Source organism: Gorilla gorilla, chromosome 1 (genome assembly GCF_029281585.2).
Source record: "Gorilla gorilla gorilla isolate KB3781 chromosome 1, NHGRI_mGorGor1-v2.1_pri, whole genome shotgun sequence".
Lineage (NCBI taxonomy): Eukaryota > Metazoa > Chordata > Mammalia > Primates > Hominidae > Gorilla > Gorilla gorilla.
The window spans coordinates 41100984-41122870 of NC_073224.2; the positions used below are offsets into that span (position 1 = coordinate 41100984).

The window sequence follows — 21887 nt, forward strand, 5'->3', positions numbered from 1 at the left end:
TGGGTTCACGCCATTCTCCTGCCTCAGCCTCCCGAGTAGCTGGGACTACAGGCGCCCACCACCACACCCGGCTAATTTTTTTTATTTTTAATAGAGACGGGGTCTCACCGTGTTAGCCAGGATGGTCTCGATCTCCTGACCTCGTGATCCGCCCACCTTAGCCTCCCAAAGTGCTGGGGTTACAGGCGTGAGCCACCGCGCCTGTCCTGTATCGACTATTATTTTTAAGCCATTATTTTAAAACATTCTGTCCTCACAAGCCCATTTGTGGGCCTAATTCCAAATAGAGGGATTAATGTCCACATGTATACTATATCTGTATTTTAATGATTAGATCTTTTAAGCCCTTACTAGAAATTATGTAATCATATTACTGTTGTCCTTCAAAGTTGATTTAAAGGTAGACATACATTCCAGTATGGTGCCAGTGTGAGAACTCTTCTTTTGGATTTGCCTTCAGACCATTTTACAAGCCATTGAAGATAATGTTTTTGTGAATATAACTCATTTTTTGATCCAAGATAGACTCATTTTACTTTTCTGGACCTGTGTATAAATGACATGTGACTTTCTCCAAAAGTCAGAGCTTCCATCATTAGATAACAATTTTCCATGATTTAGGATATAAAAAGTACATAGCCAGACTCTAAATAAATATAATTATAGCAAATAATAAAAATTTTACAAAAATTAGGTTTTCAGCAACTGTTTAGATCAAAGAATTGAAAGTAGGCAAAACAAAACTAAAACAAAAAACTTTGCTCCTACAAGAGTAAAATGCAGGTGCTTTGCGACAGTGAGGAAAATAAAGCCCATACACTTTAACCCTTTAGGAGACTTGCCACTGTTTTAGGCCACACCACTGACTTGTTACAGCTAACCTACCCTAAAAATATTAAAAGGACTTCAACGTATTTAGGCATGGTTAATGATAAGCAAAGGAAAGAAAAGAACTTGGTGAGGACTGTTTCCTAGTGACTTTTTTAATGAGTAGAAACAGAAAATTGCAGCTGTGATGAGATGTTGACTTGTATAACCCTGACAGAATACAAGAGAGAATGGTAATTTTCCAAAAAAGAAAATGACTAATTTATAAGAAAAGTTTTGAACTACAAGTTATAGGAAAGATATTTGAAAGGGTCTGACACCACTAAGTGCCAAATTTTATCTATTGGAATCAATTAAATTCTGTGAAGATGGTATTTTCATTAAAATCTTTCTGTATGTGCGTGATCTGTTATTCTTATGGTACAGCAAATATTGGAATTTAGTTATTTTCAGCTTTTAGAAACTGGATTCCTTTTCAATAGAGCCAATACAACAATGAAATAGGTTATAAAATCTAGTGTTTTTAATGAAGTCTATATTTGAACTAGTGAGATTGTTTGGGCTTGCCTTTCATCTGCTATCTGTTATTCCTAGCTTAATTACCTGAGGCAGGGATTTCATTAATTAATCCCATTTTTTCTTTTCAGATTGCATTTTGAGTAGTCAACAATTTGAAGAAAGATCTTCAGATTTGTTGTCATATATGATTTTTATAGTATTAATCACTATTACTTTGATAGACGTGATCTCCAAATCACCTTCATTTTGATCTTACTCCCTTTGTTTCCCTTGCCTATTACTTTTCCAAGACATGACCCTTTTCTGTGTGTTCTGCAGTTCTCTCTTCTGTGTCTTCTCATTCCTTTTATGCACCACATTTTTATAACTCGTGTTTCCGTGTTAAATCATTGGGACCAGTTAGTAATCTCTAAATTCATTAGGAACAACCTATAAACATTAACACTCAACTTCCCTAGACATAGGTCATTTGCTTCTCCCACCCCCAAGTCTTTCATGTCTGATCATTATTTTGTTTGGTATCATATTATTCAGTGGGTGTTCACATTAAAATTTGTAGCCCGGGTAAATTTAAAAATCAGATTTAGTCCTGGAAGCATTAGAATGTACCTTGTTGACTAAATTCATTTATAGCTAAAGAAGCTTAAAACTAATTTAAGCTCTGATTTGTGATTCCATTTAAAACATGCACAGAATAACTTGACTTTCTAATAATTTCATGCTATAATAATACAATATCATTTGATTATTTTTATCATATACTTATTATTTAGGTAATGAGAATTTTAAATCAGGAAAAAAATAATTTTTGTGTCATCACATCCAAAACCTAACAGAACCATTAAGGGTAACTAGTGACTTTTACTTGCTCTAAAATAGAAAAACCTTTGTTAAAGAGGTGATCTTTCAAAATTCAAATATATTCTAACCTGATATGCTTCATGGGGAAAATAGCTGGTTATATTTAGCACCATGCTGTTTGCCCAGTGGTCCTTAGATCTAGGTGGAGATTTCACAGATGACCCTTTGCATTGATAGACCTCTCAGCATGCTTTCTTTAACTCTGAAGCCACTAGAGTTTCGAGTGCAGATGCAGTTTTCAAAAATTCTCATAGCTGGAAAGATATGTGGAAAAAATTTTGCAATAATTAATGGGGACTACAAATTTGAATCTTTTTAATAAAAAGGAAAAATATGCTGAGCTTCTGAAAGTACTGAACATCAGTGAAGCTTAAGATTCATCACATTTTTACAATACTTGTGTTCTCATTTCCTGTGTAACAGTAAGCATTTCAGTGACATTATCCTTTTTCTTGTCTTTTTTCATCTCTAATGCTAGAGTCAAATTTTTTATTGCTAAATACGGTGTATAATTTGAAGGCAGAATTAATGTTTATTGATGTTAGGAATACAAATATCGCAGAGATAGAGCATCGATTATCTATTAAGACATTGATGAAACATTATAAAGTTAAAATTTGGAGAAAGGCGATCCTATTCAGTTGTTTATAAAGGACCTCTTTGTTAGTTGATAAAATCTGAATGTAACCATTGCAATTGAGCAAGTTTGCTGAGCCTGTTACTGAAGAGAACATATGACTTTGGATTGAAAAGGAGGAGGGGAGCAAAACAAATAGCACTTTTGTATATGCTTCTAAATTTCTACATGGGACTTTTTCCTTCTCTATTGTGTGTTTTCTTTTTGTATCCAGGAAATAAACATGATGATGGTACGCAAAGTGATTCAGAGAACGCTGGGGCTCACAGGCGCTGTAGCAAACGTGCAACTCTTGAGGAACACTTAAGACGCCACCATTCAGAACACAAAAAGCTACAGAAGGTCCAGGCTACTGAAAAGCGTCAAGACCAAGCTGTTGTAAGTCAAACTGCTTTTATGATTGCATTCTTTGATGAAGACAATCCCAGAAAAAGAAGGTCATATTCTTTTACTCAAAGTGTGGGAATCTTGTGTCAGGAAACTACATATTCAACACCACATACAAAACTTGAGAAAGCAAAGTCTCCAACAGCAGATGCCAAAGTGGTTTCTTTGTCTTTACAGACTAGCTCTGCGCATCACAGAGGGGGGCATGGTGTTCCACATGGGAAATTGTTAAAACAGAAATCAAAGGAGCCATTGGTGTCAATACCCTTCCTACAAACTGCATTATTAAGAAGTTCAGGGAGTCTTGGGCACAGACCAAGCCAGGAGATGGATAAAATGTTAAAAAATCAAGCAACTTCTGCTACTTCTGAAAAGGATAATGATGATGACCAAAGTGACAAGGGTACTTATACCATTGAGTCAGAGAATCCCAACAGTGAGGAAGTGGAAGCAAGAAAAATGATTGACAAGGTAAATAATTGAAATTTGAGTGTGATCTTAGTTGTTGTGTGGTGTATTTGACTGGTGGAAATTATTGGAGAGTCAGCATGAGATGTTGTCATGCAGTCAGTGGTATGTGAATTTTAGGGTTTTGTTAGGGAACTGCAAGACTAACAGTAAGACCAACATGCTTTGTGATTTTATTTGCTGATATTCTGAATTTAGCTGAGTTTCATACATAAAGTTTAAAGTACATAAAATTTAAAAGGTTTGGACCTTTTAAATTTGTGTAAATTAAAGATAGGTTTTAAAAATAGTATGCTTTGGACATTCTTGCTTTGCATTTACTTAAAAAATAAAAAGAAACAACCAACAAACATTGCTATAACTCTGTTAAACATAAATGTAGATATTAGCCAATAATAGTTAACCACAGATTTCCTACCTGCTGATTTCATGTTGGAAGATGAAAATACTTATTTTAGCTTTGTTCTTTGTCTGTATTTTTTCTTAATTTCTATTCACTGCTGTCGTTGGTGGTAGAAGAGAAGTATATGGAAACAAAATCAGTTGTTTATGATTTAGTTTACTAGTTTAACCACGTATATGACCAGTCTTGATAGTTACCTACATTTCAAGTGTATTCTTTGATATTATTGGTTAGCGTGTGTAAGGATTGTTGCATGGTTTAACAAGTAATTTTTCTCAGTTTTGCCAATGGTCATGAAAGGTTGACTTTAGAATCAGCTATCAAGGTTGCCGTTGAAAGTAATGGCAAAAACCACAGTGACTTTTGCACCAACCTAATATTACCTCTTGCAAAATAGCAGTATCCATTTGGCTAAACGTTAATCTTTTGTTTGAATTCTTGTTACTCAAATCCACTCCATGGGTTAGCAGCATAAATATTACTTGGAAGCTTGTTAGAAATGCAGCTTCTCAGGCCCATCCTATATATACCAAGTCAAAATCTACATTAGAAATGAGATCTCCAGTTGACTAATGTGCACATTAACATTTGAGATGCACTTATTTAGATGATGAGTTTCTGGAATGGCCTCTTCAGGGAGGAGGGCAAGATAAGATAACCCTTTGGGATGCAGGAAAAATATTAGAATTTAATGTTTACTTTTATTTTCATATTTTTAATTTTTATTTTGGATTGTGTTCTATAGTGTATAAAATCTATTTCTACACTGTAAGACAGTACGTATAATTTCTAAACATGCATTTATTGTGGAGTACATGCTTAAAGTTTACCACTGAGCTACTCAACTCCAAACTTTTAGAGACCCATTGTCTGGGAAATAGGTGAGCAATATTATAGTTGTTAATATGAAAAGTATAGTGTTTAAGAAACATCTGATGTTTCTCAATGACTGATCATAATGGCTGATGTTTTCCCATTAAAAGATTATTTTGCAGTGAAGGATTTTATATGTATATATATAGAGAGAGAGAGAGAGAGAGTGCAATTTAAGAACATGGACACTTGTAAGCAGACAGATCTGGGATTAAATATAAACTTTGCATGTGCTAGTGTGTGCCCTTGGGTAAAGTTACCTCTTTAAGCCTCAGTTTCTTTTATCTCTGAAACAGAGGCGATATCACTAGATTATAAAAAGAATTCAATAAAACATGTAAAAGGCTTATCACAATACCTATCTTATTATATTGCTTTATAAGTGTTGCTTTATTGTTACTGTTATTAGGAGTTTCCACATTTGAATCTCTACATAAAGCACTGACAAATCCCAGAATGTTCTTTTAGCACTGAAAGGGTTAAATATAAAACCACAGTGGAAGTGACAGTGTGAGGGGCTAGCTTGGCCAGGACAGCAGAAAGCCAAGAAAGAAGTCATTGTAGCAGATGAAACTCTTCAGGAAACTGCTGGATAGAGAGGGTGGCCACAAAACCTGTTTTACACCTGTTGCCTGCAATTATCATAAGCATCATTTTTTATTCTCAGAGTCCATTTTGACAGCAAATTATATGGTCACACTGTGGATAGAGAAACCCAAGACTTTAAAGCAGGAGTCATTTAAAGGAGTAATGGTAGTGTGTGACTGTGTACATAGTTCAAAGTCATTCTTAGTTTGTATAAACCAGAAAATGAAGCTGAGACCATATTGCTGGGAAGAACAAAGCTCACTACATTATCTTGTGACTACCAAAGAAAAAGAGCTAAGATTCCATTAGCTTGAATCCACATAAAGCTTAAAGCCAAATTCGGGCTAATTAAAGTCAGGCTCTGGGAAAACAAAAGCATAAAAGCAGGAATCATGTCTGAGTAAGATGAAGTAAGCTGTGGGTATGAAGAAAATAAAGACCAACAACAGCCAGAAGGAAGGCAGAAAAAGCACTTTGGGGAGGATAGGAGTAGATACAGGCATCATATCAAGTTGCCTGGATGAGTGTTGTCATCCAGTTTCTCCATTTTGAGGTTTGAGTGTGTGGGATTGAAGTTGGGGCCATCAGCTGTTGTTTGTCTGAATTTAAATGTTCTTTGGTCCTGGAAACGTTCATGTGGTCTAACTCTTCTTTTCACGTCATCATTTGAGATGTGTTCTATTTCATTGATTCATTTATTTAGCAACTTTAATTCAACATTAACTATGTGCCAGGCTTTGTATCTGTGAGAAGGTGATTCACAATGAAAAGACTGAGCTCTTCCTCTCAAGAAATGGCTGTGTACTGGAATAGATATACACAGACGAAAACCAAGACTTTAAAAATAAAGCTGTTGGAGGAAAGCTACCAATAGCTTCCAAGAGGAGATCTGAGGTCTTCAGAGGACATTCCTTCCTCAGAGAAGTCTTTAATCATTCAGTTAAAAGAAAAAAAGTAGTCACTGTCATCAACTTGTTTCATTTTAATCATAAGCTTTATTACTGCTTCACCAGTTCACTGTTTATTCATTTGCCTCCCCACTCCCATTGGAAAGAGACACAAACAAATGTAAACTCCATGACTGTAGGAACCTAGTGCCAGCATATAAAATGTCCTCAATAAATATTGCCAGCTGAGCTAGTCGTGAAACATACGTAATTAATCCCATAACAGGCATGCTAGGTAGAGTTTTCCAGAAATATGGAACAGCCTATTCGAAAGCACGGCAGCACACATGACTTGTTCAGAGGACCACAGTTACTTTTGAAGAGATGAGATTGGACTCGATATTGAAGTTCATTATATATCATACTGAGGACTTTAATGCCAAAGGCAGTGGGGAATCATTGAAAACATTTAAGTAGGGCAATGACATGGTCGAGTCACTGTCAGAAGTGTGAAGTATGGATTGAATATTGGAAATGCCAGAAGCACAGAAGGCAATCTAAAAGCTGCTGTCATGTCCAGTAGTCAATTAGTTAATGACTAGATCTTAGGTAAGAGGCCTGGGCTAAAAATACAGATCTGGGAATTATTAGACAATAGAGGGCAGCTGTCTTAGTACGTTTTGTGTTGCTATATCTGAGACTGGGTAGCTTATCAAGAAAAGAGGTTTATTTAGCTCACAATTCTGCAGGCTGGGAAATTCTAGAGCATAGCTCCACATATGGCTGGCTTATGTTAAGGGCTACATGCTGGGTCAAAACATGGTAGAGAAAGTCAGAGGGGAAGTGGACATATGCAAAAAGGCAAAACAAGAGGGGCTGCCTCACCTTATAACAGTCTACTGTGAAGGGAACAAATCCATTCCCATAAGAACAAGAACTCACAAGATAGCATTAATATATTCATGAGAGATCTGTCTTTTTGACCCAAACACCTCCCGTTAGGCCTCACCTCCCAACACTGTCACACTGGCAATTAAACTTCTATATGAGTTTTGTCAGGGACAAACCACATCCATACCATAGCAGTAACTGAATACAAAATAAGAGATGAGATTAATCAGAGAAAATGTATAGGGTGAGAGCAAATAAAGTACGAAAATCTCAGCAACACCAAAACTGATGGACAAAGGAGAAGGCGAACAAAGGAAACTGAAAAATATGAAACAGGAATAAGAGAAAACCAAAGGAATATATAGCATCTTGGAATCAAAAGCAGAGCAAAGAGAAGTCAGTAAGCAACAGTATCACATGACACACTGATGTTAACTATGATGAGCACAGAATGCCTTTTCAGTTTTTCTCCAAAATACATTGTAATTCTTGGGCTAAAGAAGATGCGCAAACCATGTATTTGCATCTTACCTTGGGAAGAGTTGCATAGCATTAAAATAGGATTTCTTTAAAGAGATGACCAAGCTAAACTGCTGTATCCTTATTTTTCTGTGCTGGTAGTAGTTAAAAGATAGTGAACTACCTACCCTCTTTTTCTGTCGCCAAGTTATGAGATTACAGCATTTGGGTTTGTATTTTGGGGCTGTCTCTCTCAATAGATCACCTTATTTTATGCATGTCCTCAAATTCACCTTTAAAATGTTAACACAAATACCTGATATTGATAAAGACCTCTTAAGTTTTACATCTAAGTTTACATGGAAATACACTATAAGAAAGTGCTGTTGACTGCCTAGATTAAAGGCATTTATCTCTCACAGTAGTAATTATCTCTCCCAACCCTCTCTCCCTTGGCCTCTCCGATAACTACCTTCCCATCACAGTACCAGTTTCTTCTCTCCACTCTTCCATCAAAAGAGATAACCACTGAGGCAAGAGGAAGACCTTGTCAGGGTTACTTCCTAACCTTTTAAGCTAAATAGGAGAAACTTGTGGTAAGAACAGAAAGCTAAACATTAAAGGAACAAGAAAAAATGATCATTGTGGAGGGCTTGAGGAACTATCCTCTTAAAAGAAATATTTCTCCTCATAAATTTCATACCATAGACCAACTCTGCCAGATACTTTTCTTGTCCTGAGTTTTGATTCTTGTTCATTGTGTCAATATAGCTCCCCTACAAAGCCTCTTATTAGCGTCTTTTCTTCCCTCATAGGGCCTGGTCACTGCTGGTTCTATAAGCAACAGTTGGTAGGGAAGAATCTAGAGCCAGGAGACCTATAACAAAACTAGAAACATGGGAGGAAGAACATTTACAGCAGTGAGTCAAACAGCTCAAGAAAGTCAGTGCTGAGGATCTGGACCCTGTAAAAATATTCCAAACCCTGAAAGTCACAGCAAGATTTAAGATGAGATCCAAGTAAGAGCCAGGGAAACGAAGATAAACCGGAATCAAAATCTATGTAGACAGTGCTACATAGAACTCAGAGGAAGGCAGGATGTCCAAAGTCCACTCAGATAGAAAATTAGATGTGCATGGGAACTCAAGGAGTAGGAGATCAAGTAAGAGCCTTGGACAATAGGAGAAGACTTTGACAACAGAGTCAGCATTTTTATTTTTGACTGAGCAATTTTTTCTATATTGAGAATTTTTTCTTTTTAATTTCTACCAGGAGAGCTTACTTTTGGTTTCTCTGATTAGTTCTCCTCAACCCTTCTTAACCTCTGCTGCCTCCTTCCTGGGTATAAGAAACCCTCTCCTGCTATGTTAATTTCCAAAGCTTCACGAGGGACCCCTCACCTTTTATTCAGCCAGACGCCTGACATAATAGGTTTGTCCTCATTTTCCTTTCTCTCTTATTGTATGAAATTCTATTTATTTTCCTCTTTGAGGAAATTGTGCCCTCAATCTAATAAGCTCTTCCTTGTCTTTTTGGCATGCCTAGCTTCTCATAATTCATTTTATTTATTCCTTCCATCTTTGTATTGTGGAAAATATATATAAGAAAATTTATCGTCTTAGCAATTTTTAAGTGTAGAGTTTAGTGTTATTAAATATGTTTAAAATGTTGCACAACCATCACCACCATCCATCTCTGTAACTTTTTGTCTTGAAAAATGGAAACTCTATACCCATCTCATAATTCACTTTGAAGTGGCTTTTACTCACCAGTCTATTTAAAGTAGCTGCATCATTCACTTCTTATATCTCTCCATCAGATTGCCATGTTGTGTTTTCTTTATAGAACTCACTTCCATCTGGTTTATTTTCTGTTTGTCCACTCTAAGATGATGTTATTCGTCTTGTTCACATCGTATCCCTTGTGTCTAGAACAGTGTCTGGCATGTAATAGACACTCAATAAATATCTTTTGAATGTGAATGAATGAGAAAGAAAAATTTGTGACCTGCTTTTTCATTTGTTAGCATTTGTATATGATTCATTGTATATTGGCTAACTTATTTCAATGAATTTATAGATTAATTAAATCCAACCACGCCCCCCCAAAGAAATTTTTCTGCATTTTTATATGCTGAAACTAGTTTATATCTTGATTCCAAAATAACTTGTTAAAACATATAGTTTAAAACCTTGTATATATTATAAACTTAGCCTTGTAATATTAAGTATGAAAGCTGCAAAGATAGATAGTCTCAGAAGAAGAAGAAATGTATAAATTTCAGGGAGATGCTGTGATAAATAGACTAGACTTACCTCTGAGTTCCTAGCGATACCTACCTGACAGCTTCCAGCTGGAAAATCTGCTTGGCAAGGAAAGGGGAATATGATTATTGCTGAACTTCCAGCTTATAGGGACTGTAAGAGGGGATGCATGACCAGGGAATGAACCATAAAAAGGAGAGAAATTGGACATTTAAATTTTAGAGGAATTAGATGAGATCTAAGTATAATTTGAAGATATGAAAGAAAGAGCACATCAAGAAAGATGTAGGAAGTGATGGGAGGGAAGAGATTATGGATGTAAGACTTCTAAGTAATGGGGAGAATCAAGGACACAAGATAGGTTAAGAGGGAAGACAAAGATTTAAGAACATGTTTTCACCCAGACAGGGGAGCAAAGGAAGAAGACAGAGGCTGAGCGCAGTGGCTCACGCCTGTAATCCCAGCACTTTGGGAGGCCAAGGCAGGTGATCACGAGGTCAGGAGATTGACACCATCCGGGCTAACACGGTGAAACCCCCTCTCTACTAAAAATACAAAAAAAACAGCAGGGCATGGGGCATGCGCCTGCAATCCCAGCTACTTGGGAGGCTGAGGCAGGAGAATCGCTTGAACCCGGGAGGCGGAGGTTGCAGTGAGCCAAGATCGTGCCACTGCACTCCAGCCTGGGTGACAGAGCAAGACCCATCTCAAAAAAAAAAAAAAAAAAAAGAAGAAGATAGGGTCCCATTTAAAGAAAATATGAGGTAAAATTCATATAGTATAAAATTGACTATTTTAGCCATTTAAAGTATACAATTCAGTGGCTTTTAGTACATTCACAAGGTTGTACAACCATCAGCACTATCTTAATTTCAGGGCATTTTCATCACTGCAAAACAAAATCTCATAATCATTAAGCAGTCATTTCCCATTCCTTCCTCTCCCAGCCTCCTGGCAGCCATTAATCTACTTTTTGTCTCTATGGATTTGCTTATTCTAGACATTTTGTATAAATGGAATCATACTATATGTGGTCTTTTGTGACCGGCTACTTTCACTTGGAATAATGTTTTCAAGGTTCACATGTGTTGTAACCTGTATCAGTACTTCATTCCTTTTTTTTTTTTTTTATTTTGAGGCAGAGTCTCTCTCTGTTGCCCAGGCTGGAGTGCAGTGGCGTGATCTCGGCTCACATTATGCGATTCTCCTGTCTCAGCCTCGCTAGTAGCTGGGACTACAAGCACTTGCCACCACGCCTGGTTAATTTTTGTATTTTTAGTAGAGACGGGGTTTTGCCATGTTGGCCAGGCTGGTCTTAAACTCCTGACCTCAGGTGATCCACCCGCCTCGGCCTCCCAAAGTGCTGGAATTACAGGTATGAGCCACCACTCCCTGCCCATTCCTTTTTATGGCTGAATAAATATCTTATTGCGTGCATAAACCACATTTTATTCATCCATTCATCCACAGATGGATAATTGTGTTGTTTCTTCCTTTGGCTGTTGTAACACTGCTGTGAATGTGCATGTACATATATTTATTTGTGGACCAGGATAAATTATAAAATGTCTCTTCTGACTCCCTTTCTGTGCTCTTCTAATAATTTTGTCTGAATTTTAAATTTAAAAGTTGATTACAAATATGTGATAAAAATCACAGTGTTAAATATTCAGAATAACTTATTCCATTGAATTTTAAGGGATTTTTCTTTTTAAAAGTAAAATTAGATTTTCATAGACAATTACAAAAATAAATTCCCCTCTTAAATCACCCTGATTTAGTTCCTTGACACTAGTGGCTAGAATTCTGCATAATTCTTAATTCTTAAAGTGTCAAATTATTTTCATGGGCCATGGGAACCTCTACTATTGATTTGATCCAACAGAGACCCTGCTCTCCTTACCCAAGAAGTCTTTGCTCATTGAGGAGAAAGATGTTCTGGTTATCTGAGGTTGAAACTTGAGTACATTTTTACTTGGACACCTTGATGTGATTGATATACTAATGCAATACTATTTTTCAGTTGTTACTTTAAAATAAGACTGTAGAAGTTAGATGTTTAATCTGCCATTATATTTTTCATTTCTGTGGGAATATGAATTCTGAATTCCTACTGATTTGGATATTTTTTAAACTAATAAATTAGCACTATTGCTATTGAATTATCATTTTTCTCTACATTGTATTACTATAGTTTTATGCCTACATCTTACCCCACGGCGCTTCTCTTCTTTCACAATGGTCTCTATTTTCTGTCACAATCAGCAAGCTTCCTGTATGTGATGTTACTAAATGTAAATTTTGACCTCTCTGCAAATATTCAATAGGTAGGATATTTATCCCCATGAAAGTTGACCCTGTATCCCCCATCCTCACCATTCTGATTTCAGAATTGGACACTGTGCATCTTTGCACAGACTGAGCTTTTCAATAATAATGACTATGATCATAATATGCTAGTGAAAAAAATCAGTCAAACTTTTCATAGGTTGGGTTTGTATTGTACGAGTTTGTTATCTGGAGAATGTTTAGTCTCTTTAAACTTAAAACTAAAATCTAAAAATATAGTTTGGTTCTTATGGATATTTGGTTTTAATTACAGAATATTCCTGCATGGTTCTTTCAGGTGACAGCCTCTTCTTTTTATAAGCTCCTTTATCAGACGTAACCTCCTCAAAAGCAAAGACTGTCATACAGATTTTGTAATCCCCTGCAGTGGCTAGCCAAGTAGCCTGTGGAGAGTAAGTGCCATTCCTCAGTAACAGGTTGTTAAAATTGTTGACTGTAGCCACTGAGCTTTGGATTTGAAATCCCAAAGTGAAATGCCAAATATACAAATGTATTCAGAAGAAAAGATTGTTTCATGATTGTTGGAGTGGGATAGAGAGGGATGTACTGCCTTCTTATCCCAGACCTAAAGGCCATGGCAGAGGGGTTGTGGCTCACTCCACAAATAGAGATGTATCTACTCGGATCGGGGGAACTGTAGGAGAGAATATGTGAAAGCCACTTCCTACGCCCAATACGAATGAGTTGTCTTTAAACATCTGCCAGGCCCAGACAGCTCTCCATGCAAGTGCAAGTTCACAAAGAAGTTTTCTACTCCGGTCCTATTCCGCCTTCCTTTGATCCTACTCTGGAAGAATTAGAAACTGGCAAACTTGGGGTGCAAACATAAAAATTAGGTGTCTCATCTCCTTCCCCACTGTGGACTTCTAGCCTACAGAAGTTCCTAGCTGAATGAAAGACCTAGATTTTGTACTATCTCATGTTTGGGATTTGGATTGAGACCAGACCAGAGAAGAGAATCATGAGCCTAGAGCTGAGATACTATGTTGGAAATACCTTTGAGGCCGGGCGTTGTGGCTCACGCCTGTAATCTCAGCACTTTGGGAGGCTGAGGCGGGCAGATCATGACGTCAGGAGATCAAGACCATCCTGGCTAACACGGTGAAATCCTGTCTCACTAAAAATACAAAAAATTAGCTGGGCGTGGTGGTGGGCGCCTGTAGTCCCAGCTACTCGGGAGGCTGAAGCAGGAGAATGGCGTGAACCCGGGAGGCGGAGCTTACAGTGAGCCGAGATCGCGCCACTGCACTCCGGCCTGGGCGACAGAGCGAGACTCCGTCTCAAAAAAAAAAAAAAAGAAATACCATTGAGCCTTCCAGCAGGTGGGATGACAGTAAGCAACAGTCTATATAGTTGGTAAATGAAGTGAAGCCTTGCATGTTCCTAGGTGAAATCACCTGGGAATAGAATCTAAAATGAAAGGTGAGAGAACCTAGCATACTTGGTCTTGGTTTTGAGGAGCTCTCAAGTTCTGTACAATTATCAGCTCTTTTTTCAGATTGTAGGTACCTTTTATAAGTGTGAAAAGTACACTAACTTTAAGTATATAGACAGTATAAACTTTATATATTTGTTTTCACATAAAAGTTGTCACAGGTGGATGTGTTTCTACTTAGAGGCAGAAACGCATAGATATGGATTTCAATCTGGGCTGGTAGTCATTGCTATCATTAATTTTTCAAAATGCTATCAAAACAGATGTGAAATTTGAAGGCTTCTTTCCCCACACTGTAGTAGGTCAGGCCCTACCACTTGTTTGGAGAAGAGATAATTGTTACTTAATAAGGTATGTATAGCTGTCTCTACTGCTTTAAAAGGACTCTGTCGAACGTCATCCAAGTATTTTCTGTCCTGCTTCAGCTCCCCTTCCTCACAGGATTAGTTCGTGTGTTTTTTCTTGTCATTTCAAAGTGGTGTCAGAAGTGATTTAGAGAGGTTCATGATATTTTATTTGAAACTGCTGGTGCTTAGATGTTTGAGGAAATCAACTTTTTAGTGTGGATTAGAATGAAATATTCATCAGAAAATCACTCAAGGTAATTTCTAAATTACATGTCAAAGAGATGCAAAAATGCAAGTACTCATGTGGTTATTTTAACTTTCAAACCTGAGTTAGATTTTTGTTAGTAATTATAAAATAAGTAAATAAACTTCAGTAAAATTGGAGTTCAGTGACTTGAGTTAGGAGTGATTAACTTTTTTAAAGACGGACACAAATAACTTGAATAGCTATAATTTGCTTTCTTTACAAGTGGGGGTTAAAGGTAGAGGACACAGGTTATACTCTGGTTTTTTCACTGCTGTTAAACTTAACGCTAATGTTAAGCAAAACGAAGCAGTTTTTGTTTTTTCCCTTCTGTACATTGTGCTTCCATGTATTAAAATTCGTATTTGATTTAAAATAAACAATACATAATTTGCTCTTAAAGCAAAGATAATTTAAATATTGAGGAGTTCAAGAGAATATTAAATCATAATTCTTGACAATTATGGTTATGTTAGAATTAAATATTAAGTAATAAGGCCATCTAGTGGTAAAATTTTCAAGTTTTAGTGAATGAGAAAGTCTGATATCTGTTTCACTAAATATGAACTTTAGAGCTTATCAGATAGCTGTACTATAAGACCATTAAAACTTTATGTCTAGAAAATAGTTTAGCCTGAGGTAGCTTCTCCTTATAGAAAATGAAGGCTCTCTGTTTATATCCTAAAGATCCTGTCTGCAAATTGCTCATTCAAATGCATGATATTTTTCTAGATTGTAATAATCAGAGCCACAAACAATAACTATAAAGAATAAAAATTGGGAACACAGTGGAGATTTAATAGCAGAATAGAATGTTAATATTTATATGCCTAAAATTTTTCCAATCTATTCTGTGACATCCAGGGCCTATTTATGTGCCAGGAAATGAGTAAGACTCAGGTCCTGCCCATAAAAGAAAAGCACGCCATTGTTTGTCTTTGTATTTAGAACTTTTCAGAAGTGCTGGACATTGACAACTTGCTTTTTGAAACAATTAATCTTAAATAGGCCTGGAATCTGCATTTCAAACAAAGGTCTTTAAGGGATTGTTAGGCAAATACAGTTTGAGAATTACGCTATCTACTATACAATTATACAATAAAATGGCACCTTAGAAAATTTTATGCGTAAATGTAACTCAGATATGTAAATGGTAAACATTTGCTAGGGAAGGAACAGATAAAATCAGCCCCATGTTTATGGTTTTTCAACAAGTGTCACAAAAATAATAGAGCAAAGAAGCTGAAAAGAAACTGAAGAGATACTTTTTTCTAACTCTTTGCATTGTTGTAGTGTTTAACAACATTATTAAATCTTTTTTTTTTTTTTGAAACAGGGTCTCACTTTTTTGCCCAGGCTGGAATGCAGTGGCGTGATCTCAGCTCACTGTAACCTCCGCCTCCTGGGTTCAAGCTATTTTCTTGCCTCAGCCTCCCAAGTAGCTGGGACTATAGGCGCGTGGCACCACGCCCAGCTAATTTTTGTATTTTTAGTGGAAACGGGGTTTCACCATGTTGGCCAGGCTGGTCCGGAACTCCTGACCTCAAGTGATCTGCTCGCCTCGGCCTCCCAAAGTGCTGGGATTACAGGTGTGTGCCACCACGCCTGACCTATTACATCTTTTAACAAATAAAATATGTCTTGAATATTTTTTTTTTAATCGAACAGGACATTTGCTAAATGTTAAAAAAAGGATAGTTACTTTCGGCTAGGCATGTTGGCTCATGCCTGTAATCCCTGCAGTTTGGGAGGCCGAGGCGGGCGGATCACCTGAGGTCGGGAGTTTGAGACCAGCCTGACCAACATGGAAAAACCCTGTCTCTACTACAAATACGAAATTAGCCGGGCATGGTGGCGCATGCCTGTAATCCCAGCCACTCAGGAAGCTGAGACAGGAAAATCGCTTGAACCCGGGAGGCGGAAGTTGCGGTGAGCCGAGATCACGCCACTGTACTCCAGCCTGGGCAACAAGAGTGAAACTCTGTCTCAAAAAAAAAAAAGGATAATTACTTTCACATAAGCTGTGACTGCCTGCTTTCGTTTCTAGCTATCACAATTAGCTGTTACTGTCATTCAAGAAGTTTTCCTTAGTTTTGAAATTAACTATTAAAATTAATTTGGAATATTTTTATTTGCCTCTGAAGTTAATTGTACTATTCACGTATTAATCTTGTGTTCAGACTTTTCATTTTTATTTATAAAATAATTTTTCCCTCTAGGTGTTTGGAGTAGATGACAATCAGGATTATAATAGGCCTGTTATCAACGAAAAACATAAAGATCTAATAAAAGATTGGGCTCTCAGTTCTGCTGCAGCAGTAATGGAAGAAAGAAAACCACTGACTGCATCTGGATTTCACCACTCAGAGGTATACATCTCTTCTGTGTACCTATTTGAATGAATAAAGTATAAATTCTTTTTTTTTTTTCTTGTGTGAGACAGAGTTTCACTCTGTTGCCCAGGCTGGAGTGCAATGGCAGGATCTCGGCTCACTGCAGCCTCTGCCGTCTGAGTTCAAGTGATTCTCCTGCTTCAGCGTCCCAAGTAGCTGTGATTACAGGCGTGCACCACCATGCCCGGCTAATTTCATATTTTTAGTAGAGACAGGGTTTCACCATGTTGGTCAGGCTGGTCTCGAACTCCTGACCTCAAGTGATCCACCCGCCTCAGCCTCCCAAGGTGCGAGGATTACAGGCGTGAGTCACCACACTCAGCCTGAATTCTTATCATTTGTAAATTACATTATTTTAAGCAATTAATGTATCTCCTTGTAAAATGCTTCTAAAAACTAAATTTTTATAAATTTATTTTCTAATGAAAGCCTAAAGCAATTTTGCAGTAATTCAACTTTAATTTTTATTAGGTTTTAGAAATATTCATTTGTCAATGAGGAAAATATTAGGTTTCAGTAAGCAGTTAATGAGCTATATGCTCATGGTTCTGATTGGCATTATGAGATAAAACAAGAAACATATCCTGCTTATACTTTCTTAGAAGTATATGTCTCCTGTATTATCATACCAGGAAACATGTACGAGGGCACTGCCTGATAGATACAGTTTATATAACTCAGTAACTGCAAATACAGTACAGCCCAGGATATAATTAGAATAATATGAAATTAATTAAGGATTGCTTGGTTAAGATAATTACAGAGTCAGTAGGCATAGTAGAGCTAGAAAGATCTGACCCAGAGCTGCCACTTTTAGCTCAAAGCTTTTGAATCAGTCACTTCACTTATCTTCTGTTTTGTCATCTACACAAATGGCATTTTTGATAAAATCTATTTACAGAGAATTTAACGAAGTATATAAAGCATCCAGCATAGTACTTACCTGAGATTTATGCACTTAACAAATGTTTTTTACCTTTATCAAAAATGATATTAGAATTTCATACCACATTGATGTGTCAAAAAGAAATGTAAAAAAGTATCTAAGGCATAAGTATTAATTATTATTTATTCAGATAATAAGAGCTAACCTTCAATGGAAGCTTTCGTTCTCTGACTCATGCTATATTGTCTCTCAGGAAATGAGCTAATTTGTAATATACAAATATAAATTAATAGAAAATAGAAAATAAAAGAAGAAAACAAAATATAAAAGAAGAAAATCAAGGTATGAATAAAGAAAATATAAATAAAATGTTACATTTGTAGGAAGTATAAATAAGATTTGTTTCTTACATACAGGTAAATAGACCTATATGTTTGTTTGTTTATTAATGTTAAAATTATTTCTTTATATGGCCTATTTCCTGAAAACTGTCAAAGCAATTACTGTATTTTAGTGCTCATTATTTCCCTGCGATTGGGAGAATTTTTATTCTGGTTTCTGTTTTATGAGATACTTAATTTACTTATTGAAAGCAGGTGATAGTTATTTGAGGCAATATGTTGCCATTCTGAGTAACCCAGGAATGGTTTTGGTAAATGTGAATTTAAACAGACTCTCTTCTTTCTTCTCTATTCCTTCAACCCCTGCCAAGCAAAAGCTATAGCCCTGGTAGGTTCCTTTGTAGGAATTACCTAACATTACCTAACAGGACATTTAGAACACTCTTCACAGAATGGTTTTACATACGCGTGTGTCAGTGACACTCATACTGTTGGTATTCTTAGCATGGTCCACATGGCTCTGGTACCACCTTCACTACTCAGAAATGTGGGCAGGTAACAGAAAACCTTGGATGGGATTAAGGATGCAGCAGGCTTCACTGTATGTGTGTCATTCTCTATACTTACTATTCTTTTTTTTTTGAGACAGAGTCTCCCTCTGTCACCCAGGCTGGAGTGCAGTGGTGCCGTCTTGGCTCACTGCAACCTCTGCCTCCCCGGTTCACGTGATTCCCCTGCCTCAGCCTCACAAGTAGCTGGGACTACAGGTGCATGCCACCACGCCCGGCTAATTTTTGTGTTTTTAGTAGAGACGAGGTTTCGCCATGTTGGCCAGGCTGGTCTCGAACTCCTGACCTCAGGTGATCCACCCGCCTTGGTCTCCCAAAATGCTGGGATTACAGGCGTGAGCAACCACACCTAGCCTATACTTACTATTCTTACCTACTATTCTTGAAATCTTATAGTGATTTATCTATTTGAAGTCTTCACTTCTTCAGTGTTTAGCTTGTCATTATTAATGTATTAAATCATTATTAATGTATTAAATCTGGCACTTTTTTTTTTCTTTTTGAGACGAAGTCTCACTCTGTTGCCAGACTGGAGTGCAGTGGCACGATCTCAGCTCACTGCAACCTCCACCTCCTGGGTTCAAGCAATTCTCCTGCCTCAGCCTCCCGAGTAGCTGGGATTACAGTCATATGCCACCATGCCCAGCTAATTTTTGTATTTTTAGTAGAGACAGGGTTTCACCATGTTGGCCAGGGTGGTCTCGAACTCCTGACCTTGTTATCCACCTGCCTCGGCCTCCCAAAGAACTGGGATTACAGGCATCAACCATCACACCCGGCCCAAATCTGACACTCTTAATAAAATATTCGTTGTGACTAGTTGGTAATAAAGTTTCCGTCGTAGCTTTCCACTCCCTAGTTGTCATTACAGTTTTCATATGAAGCCTTGGCTTGTCTTGGATTTTCATTGAGAGGTGTCATTTTTAGTAACATAGTTTTTTTCAGAGAAGATCTTTATTTTCTAGAGAATTTTTATTTTATATAAGAGAAAATGTAATCAATGATAATATAGCAAGGTGAGGTTTAATTATGGGTTTGTATGACAAGTTAATGTGACTAAATGAAATAGTCTTTCATGAGACTCAGATATGACCAGGCTGCATGATTTTGTTTTCTTATTTTTCTCCTTTAGGAAGGCACATCTTCATCTGGAAGCAAACGTTGGGTTTCACAGTGGGCTAGTTTGGCTGCCAATCATACAAGGCATGATCAAGAAGAAAGGATAATGGAATTTTCTGCACCTCTTCCTTTAGAGAATGGTATTCTCTTTCTCTCTTTCATTCTTTATCCCTTTTTTCTTCTCTTTCTCCATTTCTCTCTCTTTCTCTTACTCTTCTCTGCTTTTTTGTGAATCATATATCAGTTGTTATTATAAAAAACAAGCCAAATCTATATAGTAAGAAGTAAGTTAAACCTAAATAAACATATTCACATATTCTCATGCTGATAAATGAATTTATTTCATAAGTAAAAGGCTGATTTTTATTAGATATGGTATATTTTGAGGGATTTTAAGCAGGGGACAAATTCAAAGTGATAAAACTCTTTTTTGAGAAATTTTGTGGACTTCGTAAGTTGAGACTTCCTAAGGACAGGTGGACAGACACCAGCTTGGATTTAATGTTTCATTCCGAGGCACTTTTCATTTTAGTTGTAAATTTCTGCTGTTGAAAATAAGAATGGTTTTTAAATTTTGTCTTTACTTTTAAATGAAAATTCTTCCTACTCTTTCTGATATGCTGATATCTTAAGATATGATTTTGACTAATGATACAGCTATTATTCAAGTATAATCTTAACTGAAGATAAGGAAATAATTTTTAGATGAAGCATATATAGGTGTGTGTATATATTACATAGAAAGATGAAGCACATATATATTATATATATAAGTTAAAATTTAAAAATAAGCTGAAGACAGGTCCAAATGATTTCATTGATAAATACAACAGATATTTATTGAGTGCCTACTTCATGTGGTACATTTAGTGAAAAAGAAATTAATAATCTTACAAATCTATGTAGTATGATTTTTATTACCTTTTATATTTCTGTGAACAGAAATATAAAGGCTTTTTAAACAAAAAGAAGTTGTGTACCTTCAAGGATTTCATTATTACTTTTTGTTCATTAGTTTTCTAATTAACAATAAGACCCTGAAAGGAGGATGAGGAGATGATGGTCAAAAGGTACAAAATCTCAGTTAGACAGGTGGAAGAAGCTTTTTTTTTCCTGAGGTCTACTGCACAGCATGGTGAATATAGTTAATAATATAGTATTGTACATTTTAGATGTTCTCATCACAAAAAGTGTTAACTCTTTGAGGTGATGAATATGCTAAGTAGCTTGATTTAATTATTTCACATTGTATTTATGGTCAACATTTTATACACCATAAACATATACAAATATAAATTGTCAACTTACAATAAAAAATTTAAAAACTTATCCAAGTTGAAAAATAAATACTCACTTATAGTTAAAAAGCAAAAAGACCCTCAATGAGATTTTGTATGTGGCTTTTATCTGTTTTCTTAATTTCATTCTGGTTGAAAATGGAAATTTGTTTTGTCTCAGGCTTGCGGCACCCCAAAAATCTGTTTTAAGAATTTTGTAAGTATTAGAAGTATTTGAGGAAGCTACATAGCAGTGTACTAGAAAAGCTACATCATTTATTTATATTAGAATCTAGAAGTTATTGATAGTATTACCAAAAATTCTTTTGAGGGAACAGAGTCATTTGGTTCATATAAACTGTGTTTAGGAAACAAAGAAACCAGACAGAAGGCTAGATAAATTTACCAAAGAATCTGTTATAAAATTATTAAGTATTATCTGTGAAAAGCAAAGTTCTACCCTTGTTATAAAAAATAATAGACCACTTAGCTTTCATGATCTCATTTCTATGTCATCATATTTAAATGAATTTATTTACATAAGCTGATAAATCCACTTAAATAATAAAATGTTTTTGTTAAACATATTGAATGTATATGAGGAGGGGGCAGTATGAGAAATACTGGAAAAATACAAAAGGGTAAAGTAGCCATTACATTCTAGATGCTTCAGTTAGCACTAAGGAGATAAGATATATGAAAGAAGAAACAAAACAAGATATAACATGATTAATGACTAAATTAAAGTTAAATCTATCAGTTCAGTATGGATTTTCCTCCATCACATCCATTGTATTGATATGATATTTAAATACTAAACTTTTAGGATTATAAAGAGAAAAAAAAGACCCACAGAAGCTAT

At 36.2% G+C, this 21887-nt stretch overlaps 1 protein-coding gene and 1 long non-coding RNA gene across 4 annotated transcripts in view; one reads left to right on the plus strand and one right to left on the minus strand.

Annotated features, from left to right (window-relative positions):
• Window positions 1–21887, plus strand: part of LOC115933756 (centrosomal protein of 170 kDa-like) — an 86603-nt gene that overhangs the window by 22878 nt on the left and 41838 nt on the right. Inside the window, 4 exon segments of the mRNA XM_063708604.1 lie at window positions 3060–3223; window positions 3410–3703; window positions 16660–16809; window positions 19762–19888. Coding sequence (XP_063564674.1) covers window positions 3060–3223; window positions 3410–3703; window positions 16660–16809; window positions 19762–19888 — 735 coding nt within the window.
• The window catches only part of LOC115933758 (uncharacterized), a 36233-nt gene that overhangs the window by 10141 nt on the left and 4205 nt on the right, over window positions 1–21887 (minus strand). For 2 of the 3 annotated variants that reach the window (XR_008677322.2, XR_008677320.2), the window contains exons 4-6: window positions 21103–21226; window positions 9571–9769; window positions 2277–2462 (exon numbers count right to left, since the gene is read on the minus strand). This is a non-coding gene — a long non-coding RNA (uncharacterized lncRNA). Of the gene's footprint in view, window positions 1–2276; window positions 2463–4118; window positions 4201–9570; window positions 9770–21102; window positions 21227–21887 lie in introns of all 3 variants that reach the window. The other variant, XR_010134700.1, reaches the window with a different exon arrangement.